Here is a 16,425-nt window from a genome sequence, read left to right on the forward strand (position 1 = left end):
TGTTCCTATAGGTGCCAAATGTGACTGAAGGCATGAAAGACCGAGGAGACGGACAGGGGAAAACAGCACAAAGTACATTTCAACCGGGAAAAAGACGATGACTATAAAAACATTTCAGATAATATTATCCCCACAAGTTTATTCTTCCCATGTGCATCTCACCAATAAATTGGATCTTATGCATTTTTTTCTTTCTCTTTAGCTTTAATGTGAGTTAAAAGTGTGCAGGTCCCTTAGGTGCATTGGATGCTTAGTTGCCCTTGGAGCACTCACTGAGTAAACAATAAACTTCTTTGTGACTTCAGTCTTAGAAGTCATAAAACCAACCATAAAAAGGAAAAGAATCATGCCATCAAATGAAGATGTCCTGCAACCATAAAAGAGAAGGAAAAAATAACGATGCATGAAACTATTTGATGACTTTCAAACCCGGCGTGAGTGATGAAATACCTTCAGTCTTCCCTGCAACAGCCCCTGCAAGGTGAAGGCCGTCAAGTTTTTGTTTCAGCGTAAAATTATGTTTGGCTGAGGTCGTTTACAAAGCACTCATTTCAATACGGCCAAGATAAATACCTAAGCATTTCATTTACGCGTAGTGTTTGCTCCGAAGATTACATTATTAAACTACAGAGACGTAGGATTATGGTTTGTGGTCTGACCGATGGGGAAGGCACATCTGGGACAAACTAAATTGAGGTCATATTCTTGTAAATCCAGGTTTCATGCCCTTTGATCCTTCATCTGGATTCACAATGGCATCAATAGCTTATATAGCTTCAGCGGGATGATTGGACCTGTATTTAACTGGGGATAAACCACATGTTTGATGCATGTCAACCTATAGCAAATGATACATTCACACATCATGTTTGTTTTTGTAAACTGTTCTTGCATTTTATATTAAAGCCAACACACACATGGCTCAACCCCAAAGGTATATTAACTTAATCTGCGTCTTCTCACTCAGGACTGCGTAGGTCTGTGTAGACGGAACATGGTTGAAATCTTTCTCAATCTCTTGTTAAATCTGATGTCCCCTGTCACCAATAAAATATATACATTGTTCCACATTCGTGAGAATGTGGAACAATTCTCATATATGTTATTGTTCTCAATATACCTATTCTCCATACCACCCACTAACTATAGTATGTATACTAATCATATCGCATACGTTTTATGTTCACTAATTCAAAAATAAATCAAAAATATTTAACCATTTTATACTAACCGATGATACAATACTTACACTGTCAAACATTATTCATACTGTGACTTAAACTTAGAGACAGCAATAGTGTTTTTCAAACTGTAATTGTGTCATCACATCCATAATTAATTTAGTTGTTTCTTTAGTACGGCTTTGAGCAGCTCTAACATTTGTTGTATGCACTTTAATGTGGGTAGAACTTTTAAAATGTGGGTTTTCAATAAAATATTAATTACATGAACAATGGCTCTATCAGTGTCTGTGTAATGGTGGGAAGCTATCATTAAAGATTAGTTCCACCTGTTGTTTTCCTGCTGTGACATGTCCAAATGTTAAAAAGGCCAATTTGATCAATCTGTTACTAAAAAGTAAATTAACATGACTAGACTACATAGTATTGTAAATCTTGAAAAATAAATGTTGATAAATGTGAAGTTACAACATTTCTCTACCCGAGAATGTCCTCTAAAAAAAATCGAACACAATCCACTTTGCTTATTTGTAATGAAGACTATATAGTCTCTGTTGCCTTCACGTAATCATTGGTCTTTTATGATTGACCAGACGGTGGCAGCCAAGTGCGCATGGTGCGTCTGCAGGGTGTCATCACACACAGTATGCAGGCTACATTATGTGCAATTCCTTTGTAACGATCTGTGTAAACCACTATAAGGAATCTTATTCAAGCCAAATAGAAATGATACATTTAAAGAATAATCTTAACCTTTTCTTTAATATATCAGACTAAATTAATTGTTTCAAAAGCGATTTTAAATATCTTTGACATTACAATGAAACAACTGGCAATCCGTTCGGTTTAGTAAAAGGAATCCATTTAATTTCCCCCCCAAACAAATACAAATATCAACATGATATTTCCTCATCTATTATGAGGAATGATTGTTTTAATAACAATTATTTTAATAAGTATGCCTAAGTGTTTAGATGGGTGCCTGAATCCTGACACAAAGCGAGTATTTCTCCATATCCTATTACTTTAGTGTCATTGCATTTCCATTGCCTGAAAAACGAATAATCATTGTTTATCGAATTAGTATACTTAAATGATGGTGAAAATGGCACAATGGGAGAGCTTAACAAGTTTCAGGCTTCAGCTATTGGATGATGGATCACACCAGTACTTCCAAGCAACGGTGAGGGCAAGCGTTGTCATCCCGCCTCCTCTGAACCTTTTCTAGCGTTTTAATTGGACGCTGGATTTGTCATTCTTCATCCGCCCAGGTTAGGTTGCTCCGCACCGTTGAGATGCTCAATTGATGGGCGTACTGAGCTGTGCAGTGAAAGGAGATACCCTTACGCGTTTATTTGTAGCAAAAACAAAAACCATGTTCTGTCCTGGTTACATCACTGCTTGTTGCTGGTTTGTCCACGAGACTCTTCCTGGAGCTCAGCTGTTTGTTCTCCCTGCGCGCGGTGACAAGCGGGTTGGACGATGCTATTGCGGCGTTTTAAAAGGAAAAAAGCTCATGACAGAATAACAACACAAGGCAGTGCATCCCCGCTAGCGACACATATCAGTGTTTATTAGTTTAATCCGGACGCGGTTATTTGCTTTGGACCTTTCATGCACACTCGGTGGACTCGGACAAAGCGGCTACTTTGGGAGATTTTGTGGAAACGCACCTGCCGTGAGACACTGGAGCACATGGGCATCTGCTCCCTGAATCGTACATCGGACAATCACATCCGAGTATTTCCGTCAAAAAAACTCGTCTGTTTCACCGCCATGGAGGATTCACAGATTGTAATCTACGTCGGTTTATTATTTACTCATCGCGGGGTTTCAAACCAACCCGAGTATGGGGATGACAGCTGATCGCCCCTCCTCTCTCGGGACTTAAGTAAAAACACGCTCCATCGGAAGCCAGACTCTCAGTTTCAGCTGTGTTTAACAATAGATGGAGCGCAGAAGGCTGTGATGTGTGTTTTGATTGACACCTTTCTCTTATCAGGTTAGCTTCACACCGATCATTCCTTCAGAGGTTACACCGGCGACACGTTTCACTGAAGGCCGTTTTGATTGTAGCCTATTTAATATTTTTGGACAAATAACCCGTATAAGTCGTTCTGCGAGGAAGTGTATCAGCTCTGTGGAGATGCTCTATCCGATCACCCCTCCACATGGAAAGTATATTCCTCTTGCTCTTTGCTTCTTCGCGCTAAACCCATGGCCGGGGATGATCCCTGAGTATAGCCGATAAAATAATCAGCGTCGCGGTGTCAGCAAAGGCTTGAGCTTCTGGGGATTTGTGTAGATTATCACCGGACTGCTATTTTGTTCACTCGGCCACACTCAACTGAATTTAGCTGCTTTTGATCCGCAGCCTTTTCCCTGCTGTCTCCTGGAAACTCCAGCAGGGAAGCCTGCTTACAAGCCACGCTATTCATAGGGAAAGGGGGGAAACCGGGTTGCATTCATAAGCAATGACTGCCACAGAGGTGTTTGGACCCAGATCTGAGGATACGACACATTTGGCGCTGATGTCACCCTGTGGATCCGGGGGAATGAAACGCGCTTCAAGGCTGTAGTTAGCACTCCCTGTTTACTCGCAGCGTGCCTGCTGGGATGCCGTCGCTGTGACCGGGAGAGGTAGACAGTCAGAAGAGACTCGGACACCCAGAAACACAAACACAGCGCACCGACTTTCCAGACCGTTTTGACTATCTACCGGGCGGCTACCGGAGGATGTTTGAGCCAGGATGCTGCGCTTCCCCGTGAAGAAGATCCGGAAGCAGTTCAAGCTCCTGCTGCTGCTGGTGCTGCTCACCTCCGCCGTGTGGTTCACCTACCTGCACATCAACCAGGGCAAGACCATCAAACTCCACTTCAACTATGGAAAAGGTAGGCTTTATTTGAAATAAAAAAAACATGATCTATTAATTTCATCCAACACAATTTCAGGCTTTGTAAAACAACTTTTGTTACCTGGATGGATATGAAGTAGCCGAACAATCTTTGTAGATATTTAAAATAACATTTATTAGCCCCTTTTATGAACAAGTCTAATAGTGACTATAAAGTCAACACTGAGAAGAGTTTGCTCCTGCAGGATATTATGAATATTAAGGTTTCATCCTTTAAGATAATAATGCTTTACAGCATGACAATTCCATTATAAAATGACCACATAATAATATATAATGTATACAAATCAAAGTTGTGATATGCCAAAACTAACGAGGGAAATATAAACAATACAATTATTTCTTAGGTGCATGGATTTATGACATATGTCCCTGGAACAAGTAACCTGACTCATGCTGATTGTTCTCCCCCGGGTAATGTGAGGAGAGGATACGCTCAGAAGAAGTAGCACAGAGAGTCAGCGTGTCTCATAAATTAACAATAGTTTCCTTCTCCATGCAGGCTGTAAAGAGCACCGCGGTGTTGGGCCAGGTCGAAAGCCAGACCCCCGCCTTCAACATTAATAATCAAAGGGCTGTTCATAAAGGCGGCTTCAGAGGTCACAGGCATGCCAGTCAGACTTGGGAAAATATCCGGGGTTGGGCAGTACAGGGGAGGCAGATTTCCACCTGCTGCTGGAATGCTTCTTATTGCCAATGGTTGATTGTGGTCAGTCACTGTGCACAGCATGGTTGATGCGTATCAGACAGGAATAGCCACTATAAATGAAAGGAATACTGTTATAGGTGCTGGATGATGTACCATCACCTACTACAGATTCAACATGGGATGGGGGTGTAGTCTTTCTCCTGCAGCTGTCTGTGTAAAGTGATACCTGATGATTATGATGTCCTTGAAGAGTGAACACAGCACATTCACACACGATGCACTTTTCCAAGCAACAGACTAGATTTAGTTATTTTTTTATGATGAGTCCCAAACCATACTGTTGGCTGAAGACTGAAACGCTGTCCTGTTGCATTTGGTAACAGTAGTTGTGAGTTTGTCAGGATTTAGGCAAAACATTTAAATCAACCAGTATTACTTCAAATTACCATTAACATTCATGAAGTGTATCAATTTGTCCGCTTCGGCGACCATATTATACAGGTGGTTATGATATTGTAGATCACAGACTGTGAAGTTGATATAATGAATGGTCCCTCTCAGTCTTCCTTTATAGGCAGATATCTTAGAATGATGCCCTTTTTAGCCTTTGTCCTTTTGTTTCAATTTCGCTATTGCTGATAATTTTGCAGTTACTTGCCTACGAGCATGACGACTTCTTCCTTCCCTGAAATAAGAGACCTTTGGACAATTATATTTTCGATATCACTGTGTTCCTCATTTTAAAGATTCCAGTAATAGTCCGTCTTTGTGACCAGTCTGCTGTGGCCGTCTGGCGAGGAAGGAAGCTGTTATGCTGTACTTTGCTGGTCTGTGTGTCTAATTGACTGTCTTCCATTTAGCAGGCATCTGAGCAGGTCAACCCACTTAACCTCTTATGAATAACATGTCCCCCTCTCGCACCAAGGGTTTGTAAGTGAGATGTCGCCATTACTGAAAATGGGGCTCTATGAAGTGTGTAAATATTCATATCAGGCTGGCGGTATTCTCTTCACACAAAAACCTTCATTGATTCTTAGCACTGAGGTGGGGCAGGTAGGAATAATGTAATTTCATTTTTGGCCTGAGTCCTCCCTTATTTGAATATGAAATGACAATTTGTGAAATTTCCACTCTGCTTGTCTCTATATTGGAGAAAATTAGATTTATGTCAGCCAAATCATCTCTTTGAGCGGGCACACGTATCAGACAGATTTCTGCTAGTACTTCATCCTCGAACTAATGTCTTATTGGCACATGGCCAACAGACTTATGAGAAATATAAACACCTTGGCATAAAGTGCCCCATCGAGGCTGCATCTAACTAATTGTGAATAATGATTTGAGAAGTGTCGAAGAAAGTTTACAACAGACGATTATATACAGTCTGCCAAATGTTTCAAACTTCAGTCTACACACTTCTGTGTGCTCATGTGTTGGTTGACTGGGTAAACATAATGAGAGGAGGCCTGAGACTTGGAGAAGAGGCCTCTTAATCGTACCCTGCAGAGTCTTATTGGCAGTTTTTGTTGTACATTCAACATTCTCACAAAACTCATTGTGTCTTCTAAGAATCTAACAAACACGTTGAATATATTTTCTACTTCGTAAAACATTTGCAATGGCTTGTGTGGATGCTTTGAAACTAGCTTTGTTTACACACGTTGGCTGCCTTTGTCTTTGTCTACCTCTTATCAGGGGATTGCTACCTTTTTTGGCTCATTACATGCATAAGCTGTAACTGCACTCTGTCTTACAATATCTATCAATGTCATTGTGTGTGTGACCTGTTAGAGACACACATATATGGCAATCTAATCATGGATTGGTGAAAGAAAGTCCCTGGATGAACTCTTTGGACTGGCTGACAAGGATCTGGGTGTAGCAGTGACATGGAAGCAGGTGTTGATCGCATTGACCAAGCTTTGAATATAAATGTTTGTTTTTGCCTCGCTAGTGATTTACATCCTGGGTTGTAGAGGTTTTTTCTATTTAAATGAGCAATGACATTGCTAACCCTACCTTTGTATAGTCTGGAAACTGTGATTAACACCGGCCTACATACTTATTTGAATAGGTTGACAGACACATCATTACTCAGAAGTCATATGTGGTCATTAATATAACACTGTGGTTGGTTGGCAAAGAAATCAATTACACAGAAATGTCATCAGGGTCATTTTGATTAAGAATTGCCATCACTCAGAACACTAAGCCAGCCGCAGACGTATTGAAATGGTCCATCATTTTCTGTCACTAAATTATTCACTACAGGATGGAGCTGTGTGATAGACCGGTGATTGAATGGTGATAGGCTGTGCACTCACCTTTTTGTGATGTTATAGAAAGTATAGAGAGAAAGAGGGATCCAATATCAGGGAGTTAATGGCACACCTGAACAGAAGCGCAAGAAGTAAGGAATTGTATTTATTTGTTACTTTTATTTCCTACTTTACGAATCCTCTCCGCTCAAAAAGAAAACTGTATGGTAGGCAACGTATAAACAACAAAACCATCTTGATTTACTTTGTGTGAGAATCTATCACATGTAATATGCCTGTCTTGTTTATGAATACGCCATTCAAATATAACAGCACAATATACAACACCCACCAATGAGACCTTTCTGACTGTGAGGCTGTCTGTTGGGGCATTCATTTAGCTTAACTTAAAAGCCAAGGTAGCTGTTTAAACCAGAGGAAGCCAAAAAGGTATAATTAAATAGTTTTCAGATTGCACACTGGCCAGACTAGCCTTATTTAATCAGAATTTCAATGAGGAAGTGTGTTGGCAGGCAGTGCTGCAGTGCATATTAGATGAGTGCCACATTTATGCGGCCACCCAGTTGTACAACAGCCCCCCTGTTTCCCAGCATCAACAGGTCCACTGAGGAGGAGGAGGAGGAGGAGGAGGCTGCTGCATACAGGCCTCTATTGATTAGCTATGATTACACATGTGCGGAGGAACACACATATGCATACACTCAACCACCCTTGCACAAACACAAATATGTTGCATATATATTGGTAAAATGGCACATAATCCGAGCATACACTTCAATTCATCAGCGCTCTGAAAGGATAAGGCGGAAGTCGGAAGGGGAAGTCTCAGGGGCCGTGGCAGATTGGCTGCTTGGTTGCCCATGGAGACAACATATGGGAGAGGAACGCGCTGTGCTGGTGGGATGGTTTGGAGATTGTTTTTGTCGTGGCCGATGAATTCAATGTTTGAGGGAGCTTGAATGTGCTGAATATTTAGCGAGAGCTTAAAAAAAAATAAAGCCCACACAACTTGTTGATGCGGGGTCATTTTACTAGTATCTCTTAGTAGTAATATTCACTCTTACAGCATACTTGGATATTGTTGCAGTTCAGTATCAACTTGTATTTGGCTTGTTGTTGTATCTCAGCAACAACACCCTCAGGCTGGCTTGCTGTCATGGTAACCATGTCCTCCGATGTCACTTTACCTAATTTTAGCTCTTGTGGTTCTCACGGTTGGTCAGCTTTACCTCGGCCAGAACCACTCTGTCAGCATTTTTACTATGGCATCTTTTCATTTTATTATTTATACGTGTAACAATAAATATCCTCAATTACCTTTTCATATTTGTGAACAATGCAGCTGCTTGGTGCGCACTTCCACCTTTTGAGGAGATGGAACATTTGTTAATGGAAGAACAGAGGAACATCATATAAACACTCTGCATGCTTAGTAAGAAGCAGGTGTGTTTCTGACAGTTGAATTTAGCAGCTTTTACAGAAACACTGAGCCCAGCGTGGGTGCAGGGTGTAAGTCCACATCAACAAAGTGGTTTGGGCATTTTAAATTGGGGACACGTGTGAACCCAGCTGGGAGGTGCGGCTTTTAAAGATTGCTTCCATTTAGGGGTGCTTGGCCCTTTATATCCTCGTGGATGGAAGAGCCCTTCTAATCAGATGCAAATGCAGAGACATTCCTAAAAGGGTGAATTATGAAATTGTATCTCTTCTAATGTGGTGATTTATATTCTTTAGAGCCATACTGTTATGCTGGCTTAACAGAATTATTTTGACCTTCAGATGGAAGTTATTGCTGCAGAAGCGTAGATATTTTTAGTGCCATGATTAAACAATTGAAAGCTGGAATCTTACAGTATAGTCAGGCTGTATGGCTTCACTATCCTTGAGAAATGGTGAATAATCAAACCAATATTGGAAACTGTATTTTATATATGAAACTGTCATTTAATTTGAGCGGCTTTATCCTTGGCATTTTATCTAAAGAGCCGTGTCATAAAAGCATGTGGCAGTCAGTTCATTGTTAGCTTGTGTCTGGGGATCTGGGATGGGGACTGTCAGAAGCTCAACCATGAATCTGCCCCACAGCTTATCTGACCAACCCACTAAATCTCTCTCTCTGAGTGATTCCTCTGCGAGGATGAATGGTGTCCCCTTAACAACTCACGCTGCATCTTCAATGTGCCTGGGAACTGTCTGCCAGAGATGGAGACAACAGAAGGATTAGGAGGGGGAAATAATACCTTGTGTTATTTTTAAGCACATATGTGTCTGCTTATTCTTCCCTGTACAGAATGTCACATTTTAGCATTTGCCTATTCTCGTTTTTACGTGCATTTAAAAAAAAAAAATGGTCTCATTTAACCCTTATATGGTGTTCATATTGTTGTTACTCAGCCAGTGTTTGTGGGTCTGGTGGACCCGCTGCCTTTTTGGGCTTCAATTCAACACAATCAAACTATTTTATGTTAAAATACTCAACAGATGTTTACTTCATCCCAATTACAAGCAATATAAACAGCATATATGGTTAATATTCGCCCTTTTACATTTGTTAGATCACATTAATGAATTAAAGTGCTACTCGTTTTGTTGCCTGCTGACCAGCTGGTCCTGTGGCTCGTCTTTTTTTTGTATAGCTGATGCTCAATCTCATCATCTTCTTCAAAGTCAATGTCAGACTCAGAATTCTCAGAAATGTGATCCTCACATTCTGAAACCTCTTCCTCTACATCATCATCAAGTGGTTATCTCTCTTCCAGAATCATTTGCAAGGCCCTCTGAGCAGAGAATCTTTTGGCCATCTTGATCAGTTGTGATAAGGACCCAAACTGGCGAAGCTTTATTTATTGTGTCTGGCCCCACATTTGCAGCTGGGATAGAGTGTGAACAAAATGAAGATTGGTTCCCGCAAAAGATAATGCGGGAATTTGAGAGCAGTGTCCGTGCTTGAATTTATCAACAATGTTGCAACCTTGTGCGGGAATGGCAGGGTCATTGAAAAATGTGGTCTGATATATGTTCTTCACAGAAAATGAGCCAATATAATTTTTCTTTAGCTAAATAATGAAAACGGGTCCCACAGACCTGAATACCATACAAGGCTTAATCTCAATCAATTACACACTTGTCCTCCCTTTCAGTCATGTAAGAATGTTCCATTTACTTGGTAAGGCTTAAGCAGATGCAAAGTGCTACTGGAGATAATTTATGGCCGCGCTAAAATGATCAACAGTCAAGATGTGTTACATTCACATACCCACCGTTGACTTCCCAACCCTCAAGTGTTAATTGTGGAGTTGCACGTAAGGTTACCAAATGTGAATTTAGGACTGACCGATGTAAGTAGGATGGGTTGGAAGGTGAGAAAAACTGTTGGATATACGCTGAAAGTCCAGAGTGTGTTAACCCAGAGGTTAATGAAATTTGTGTTGGCCTGCCTAACAAGCCACCATCAAGGTACCTGCTCTGCCCCATGCAGATGAGATTTCTGGCCCGCTGCCATGGCTTTGCCGCAGGAGGTGTGTGTGTGTGTGTGTGTGTGTGTGTGAGAATTAGCAAGTGTAAAAAATATATTTAGTGTAAAAGAGAGAAATATGAATGTGTAATGTTGTTTTTTTCTTTACTGAGCATGTTATTGCGTCCCTGATCTCGCTGCGTCTGCACTTTAGCCCCGGTGTTTAGCCAAGCAGAAGAGGAAGCTGCTGAATGATGGCACTGTCTGCCCGCTGGCACTCTCTCTGTGAATGGAGAGCATTTTGGGAGAAGGGAAGGGGGGGAAGAAGGATACTCTTCTCATACAACAGGTGGGACATGCAGCGGGATGGAGAGGACGGGGCTCAAATTAGACCCTCACTGTGTACATTGGGTGTAATCTGTTGCTACCTGGAACCATGGTTCCTTGTTCGACGTGTACCCGTCAGATGAGCTTCACTCTGGAAAGCTATTCAGGTGCCTCCACCTTAATACAGCGGGGGTGTCTAATAATGTAGCAATTACACTACTTAACAATGCCATCAATATTTAATTAAGGCCAATTTTCCTCAGAGAGATAAAAACCCACACAAGTTGGACAATTTACTAGGACACTACTGGGAGACGCCGAGGAGGGGGAGTGTGAATAAGAACGAGTGACTTGGTGGTGAGTTTGGAGAAATGGGAAACCATGAAAGAGAAAAAGAGGGAGCGCCATCAGAGAAAGATGTCAGGTGGGAGTATCGACTGTAGACGATCATGGTCCTGGTCCATGATGGGATTTGTCAGTTTCCCCTGCGCTCGGGCTCGGTTCCGCTCTTTACTCCCCACCTCTGCAGGAGGATTTTCTTTCATAGGGTTTCTATGCAGTGCTTGGCTGCATCAGCTCTGGTGTTGCCTTACTGTAAGTGATCCAGACCTTACAGGATTTCAATCAATCATCAAAGAGTGTGTGTCTGCGCACTCCCTGCTGCTCAGAATGAGCTTTCTGTCGCGGTGGTTTAATGGAAAAGGTCACCTCTCCTCGAGGCTGTGCTGGCTCTGAACAAAGACGGAGGAAGGAATCACAACAGAGGGACGGATAAACCTCAGAGACAGAAGCAACAGGGATGTTGGCTGCATTGTAAGCAGCTTTGGGGAATCTTTTACTGCAGTTCCATTGAACACTTGAAATAAGAGAGTAAATTAACCGTAGCATGCAGGTCCCTGTGTGCATCTCTCTTCGTAGTTTTCACTCGTATCCACTTTCACCCCTTATTTTCTTCTGAAAGCACTATCATGCAGACGTTGACTTTTCAAGCTCGCTTATGAATATTTACACATTTGTGGCACAGATCTGGAGGAGGGGTAGGAATTCATCTCCATTTATAAACGCTAGCTAGATAAAGTTAAACAGTGAGTGGGAATGTTTTCTTCACTTGAAGTTCTATTACTATCATGTCTGGAGGCCATATAGATAAAACTGTAACCTGTGCTTTATATGTGGCTATATATATACTAAAGGATACAAATAGCAAGTGTGTGATAGTGAGGGTGATAAGACTCCCCACAGCTCCACAGCCGGTCTGACGGCTCTCCCCCGCTGACAGCACTGTGAAACTCTAGTAGCGTTTTTTACATTCTGCTTAGTTGAGCTGTATGATATACTGTATTTATTTGTATTTTAAATCCCATATTACATTCTATATCCTCTTGTTCCACCTTATCCATAATCCAAGTTATCCTTTAAATCTCTCTATCTTAATTTTCTTCATGATGTATGGGTATTGAAAGAGGCGGCAGAAGGGAAGAAGGACAAGGCCGTCACTTTGTCATTCTTTTGTTTTGCATCTCAAAGTCCCACTCGCCGCCCTTATTACGATGACAGCAGCTTTGTGAAGGAGCGCATCATAACTCTCTTTGAAACACGGTTCCCTTTTTCTTTTTATTGTGGCCAGTCACGAGGAAAGATATTTAAAGTAATGTTCTGGTTGACTCTGGAGCTGTGTTTGTACAACTGTGCATACATGCTTTGAGAGTTGCCCTCACAGCGTGCACTGAATTTCAACATCTCTTCATTAATTAAATAATTCACTTTAATTAAGCGCCCTGGTTCAGTATTCACCGTCTCATACTCAAGTTCTAGTTTATCTCTCTTATAGTTTCAATAACACTGATTATGTTCTATGTCAATGTTCAATGCTTGTTTATCAGCTTTTTTTACTGACAATATTACATTGACTATATATAGAGCTTAGTTTGTTAACTGAAATTACTGTGGGGAGAAGTTGCAGGCAAATAAAAAGCTGTCATAGACAATTAAGTTAGACTTTTTCAACCCGTGGCTGATGGTTAAATAAATGTTGCAAGTGTTTTTGTATATTCTACCCCATTAATTTTCTTTGGCATACCATAGGTGTTAAAATGTTCTTTTATGGTTTGATTCAATTTGGCAGTATATGAAAAGTAAAAAAGTACTTTGGAACTTTCTTGAAACAGAAATCCGTTACAGTAAACTTTAAATCTATTTTCCCTTTTTGTTTAAGGCTACATTATTGCTTTATAGTTATGCACTTACAGCTGCACACCATGTAATCTGTGACTGTAATAAAGGCAGTTGGAATGGATTCTTATAGTGCAGGGAAACAGAGATTTAAATGACTAAAACTACCGCATACTTTTGGAATTTTGTTGGTACTTCAACCACCTCAGAGGGTACTTATAATTGTACTTACCTCGCATCCATCTTCCAATCCCTTCAATGCTCCTCAAGGCACAAAGAAAGAGGAGGCTTCTGGAGCACAGGAGCGAGGAAAGACGTTAGCATAATGAAAAGCTCCCAGGGAGTCTTTAACTTCCCACCCTATAAGATTTTTTCCACCTTGGCAGGACGTCCTGGAAAGGCCACTTCTCTCACCTTCAAGTTCAACCTCTACCAATTACCTGGCTGGCTTTGGGCCAGCTCATATCTTTTCCATTAAATCACCAATGAGAAAATCACTTATCAATTGTAAATCTCAGCACTCCATCTCTTTGCCTCTGTTGGCTTTGAGTCAAGTCAGTATTCCCAATTTGACATGATAATGGCTGCTGCCAAGGGCATCGTGGAGCCTCGTCTCTCCTGGACAAAGAGTGGTGCTGATCTCAAGTTATTTAACAGTTTGGAGAACAACTTTTCCCAATAGTTTTCGCCTTGTTTGTCCTAATAATGTAATGCTGAACTTCCTCTGCACACCATCACTACTTTCAATAGGTCCTTTTAAAACGATTTGTACGAAATCTTAACCTGTTAAGCCTGCAACATCTTGCACGAAACAGCGTCTGAGGGCTTCTTAATATTTAACAAACTATGAATCTGTCATACCCACTTAACGGGAAGAAACTCGGCTACCTGACGATATGAACCATTTTTACCGAAACAAAACACAAGTCTAACGCCGAGCCTCTGAATTAGCCCTAAGCGAAAGAGTGCTAACGCACTTGGCACATAACGCACGGTAGAAATATGTTATACCTCATCGGATCTGCACAAACTAGATATCATAAAAGCTGAGATTCCACAGATTCCAATGATATCCAAGTATCATCACTGTGCGACCAAAACAACCCAAAGACAACACACAACCTCACTTTATGGAGCCAAAACGGCTAATATGTCTTACCTTTGCTGTTTTCTGAACAAAAGTTGTGTTCAATGGCATAAAAAGGCTGCTGAAGGCTAATCCAATGTCTCTGTGTCACTTTGAAATGATTACTGATAATCCATCATCATATGTCAATAACCAGAGTTTTCATATATAGCTGCTATGAGAGCTACGAGAGTGTATGAGAGCTTCTGGTTTTGGGCATGCTGGCTGCGCATCACTCTCTTCACCAATGGTATTGTTTAGATGGATTTAGGAACTTCCCCTCCATTCTATTGGCTCTAACGGTTCAAAAGTGGTGTCAATCCCCAAAATCAACCGAGGGGGGCCAGAGATATGGCAAATACACCCAAATGACCCCAGAAGTGGTTTTCTTTTTTTTCTAAATCTCTCTAAAAAGGTCAAATGTCTCTTGTTTTGCATCAATCTTGATACAGGGTACTTATTATATGTTATAGTTTGGATTCCTAAAGCTTTACTATCCCATCATTCAAGGGTGGTTTTCACTATAAGTAATGTTCAATCTAAATTTAGTTTAAAATAAAAACATCTATATTGATTCTGACTTTTCTACATCCAACTTACAGATGTAACCTTGCTTTGAGAAAAAAGATTATTAATGTACCCTTTTTAGAAGTGAAGATATAGTCATTTGTTCTGGGCATGTCATTTTCGAGCCTGACACCTGAAAAACAGGCTCAAGGCTTAACAGGTGAAGAAGTTTTCTCATTTTCTGTGTTCTTTCCTACGAATTTAGCAACACATGTCAATTTCTACTCATAAAATGCATAAAGTTTGAAATTGATTTGTATCTAGCAACTTGATTAGGTTGAGCCAACAAAACTACTTGGTTCGGTTTTGGATATAATTGGGGATTGGGCTAAAATAACAAAGGCTGCCCCAGACTAGTGGGATTTTCACAAAATACAGTGCATTCCTTTTCGTAGGTATGGACACGAACACTATACAAGAACCGTCTGCTAAGACTTGATATGACTCAGTGACCAGTGCTCGACACTGCAGAAAGCCCTCTCTGATGTAGCAGTGCTGTTGTTTTTCAGAAAGTCTGGCTGGCTTATTGGCTTTTTGGTCAGATGTATTATTCAGTCTGAAGCTTTTGGTGTGCCACAACAGCAGCAATAAAAAGCAGCATACAATGACAATAGTAAAAGAAGGAAACTCCTGCCTTCATTTAACAGGGGACAGGAGAGGAAAAAATATGTGTGATGAGAATGGTCTGAAAATAGTATATATTATCCAAGCCCAGCAGGGCAAGATAATGTATGCGCACTACCTGTAGCTATTGTTGATGTCTTTAGTTTTAGATTCACATATCGTAGCAAATCGCTACATGGCTCATTTACATGATGGCACAGAGAAGACATTCTTAAAAGCATGTCTGAAAGAGTGCATTGTGCATATAATGCCACCACATTTTCCTCCACCTCCTCTCCCACCCTCTTATCTTCCATTTCTCTCCTGCTTGGTTGCTCTTCCTTGTTTTCTTATACCTTGCTTCTCAGCCTCCTTTTCGCTTCATAAAATGACATATATTCCACCCCCTGTGTTTTTTTCCCCTACATCAATTTCTACATCTCTAAATGAGATGTGGGACAAATGCAAGCTTTTCATCCGGCTGCATTTGACATGGAGATTCACCTTCCTCAGCAAAGCAAGACGATTCAACTCTATTATCTCTGTCAAACAGGCTGCTGCTACCCGCCCTGCCGGTGGAAATGATGGAGCGTTTTTTACATCACTGGGGTGGATAGGAGGACTGGCAATGAGCTGCCGGACATAATTGTTCTTGCATTTTTTCTGACCATTTGATTGTGTTTCAACGCATAAAAAATAGAGAGAAAAATTGAGAGAAAAAGGACTTGTATATGTATTGAGCGCTGGAGGATAGAGCAGTATTCTTTAAAGTAGCTGCATTTAAAGTAGGTTTAGCAAGCAGAAGGGTAGAACTGTGAATATATGTATGCTCATTTATACTGTTCCGGAACTGAGATGGAGAGATGGATACAGCGTATTACAGTTTTATGTGTGTGTGTTTTAGTTAGTAGGAGGAGCACGCTACTCGTACTGAGCCAGAGTTCAAGTTTTATCCTGTCGTGCATGAAAAATAATGCAGTCGGCTAGTGCAATAAAAAGGCTTGTTCTTTGACTCTTCTCTCTAATAAAAATGTTGTACACTTTCTCAAAATCATGCATCAAATGTACATTAAACAACAATATAATACCTGAATAAAAACACATTGTAGGACATTAAAAGTACACTTAAAACAACAGGAAACAGATCAACAG

General features: G+C 40.8%; 1 protein-coding gene across 1 annotated transcript in view; it reads left to right on the forward strand.

Annotated features, from left to right (window-relative positions):
* Positions 1-2,484: 2,484 nt before the first annotated feature.
* b4galnt4a (beta-1,4-N-acetyl-galactosaminyl transferase 4a) overlaps positions 2,485-16,425 on the forward strand; it is a 209,051-nt gene continuing 195,110 nt past the window's right edge. Inside the window, exon 1 of the mRNA XM_034085301.1 lies at positions 2,485-4,073. Coding sequence (XP_033941192.1) covers positions 3,932-4,073 — 142 coding nt within the window. The 5' untranslated portion in view covers positions 2,485-3,931. The remainder of the gene's footprint in view (positions 4,074-16,425) is intronic.

Source organism: Pseudochaenichthys georgianus, chromosome 6 (genome assembly GCF_902827115.2).
Source record: "Pseudochaenichthys georgianus chromosome 6, fPseGeo1.2, whole genome shotgun sequence".
NCBI lineage: Eukaryota > Metazoa > Chordata > Actinopteri > Perciformes > Channichthyidae > Pseudochaenichthys > Pseudochaenichthys georgianus.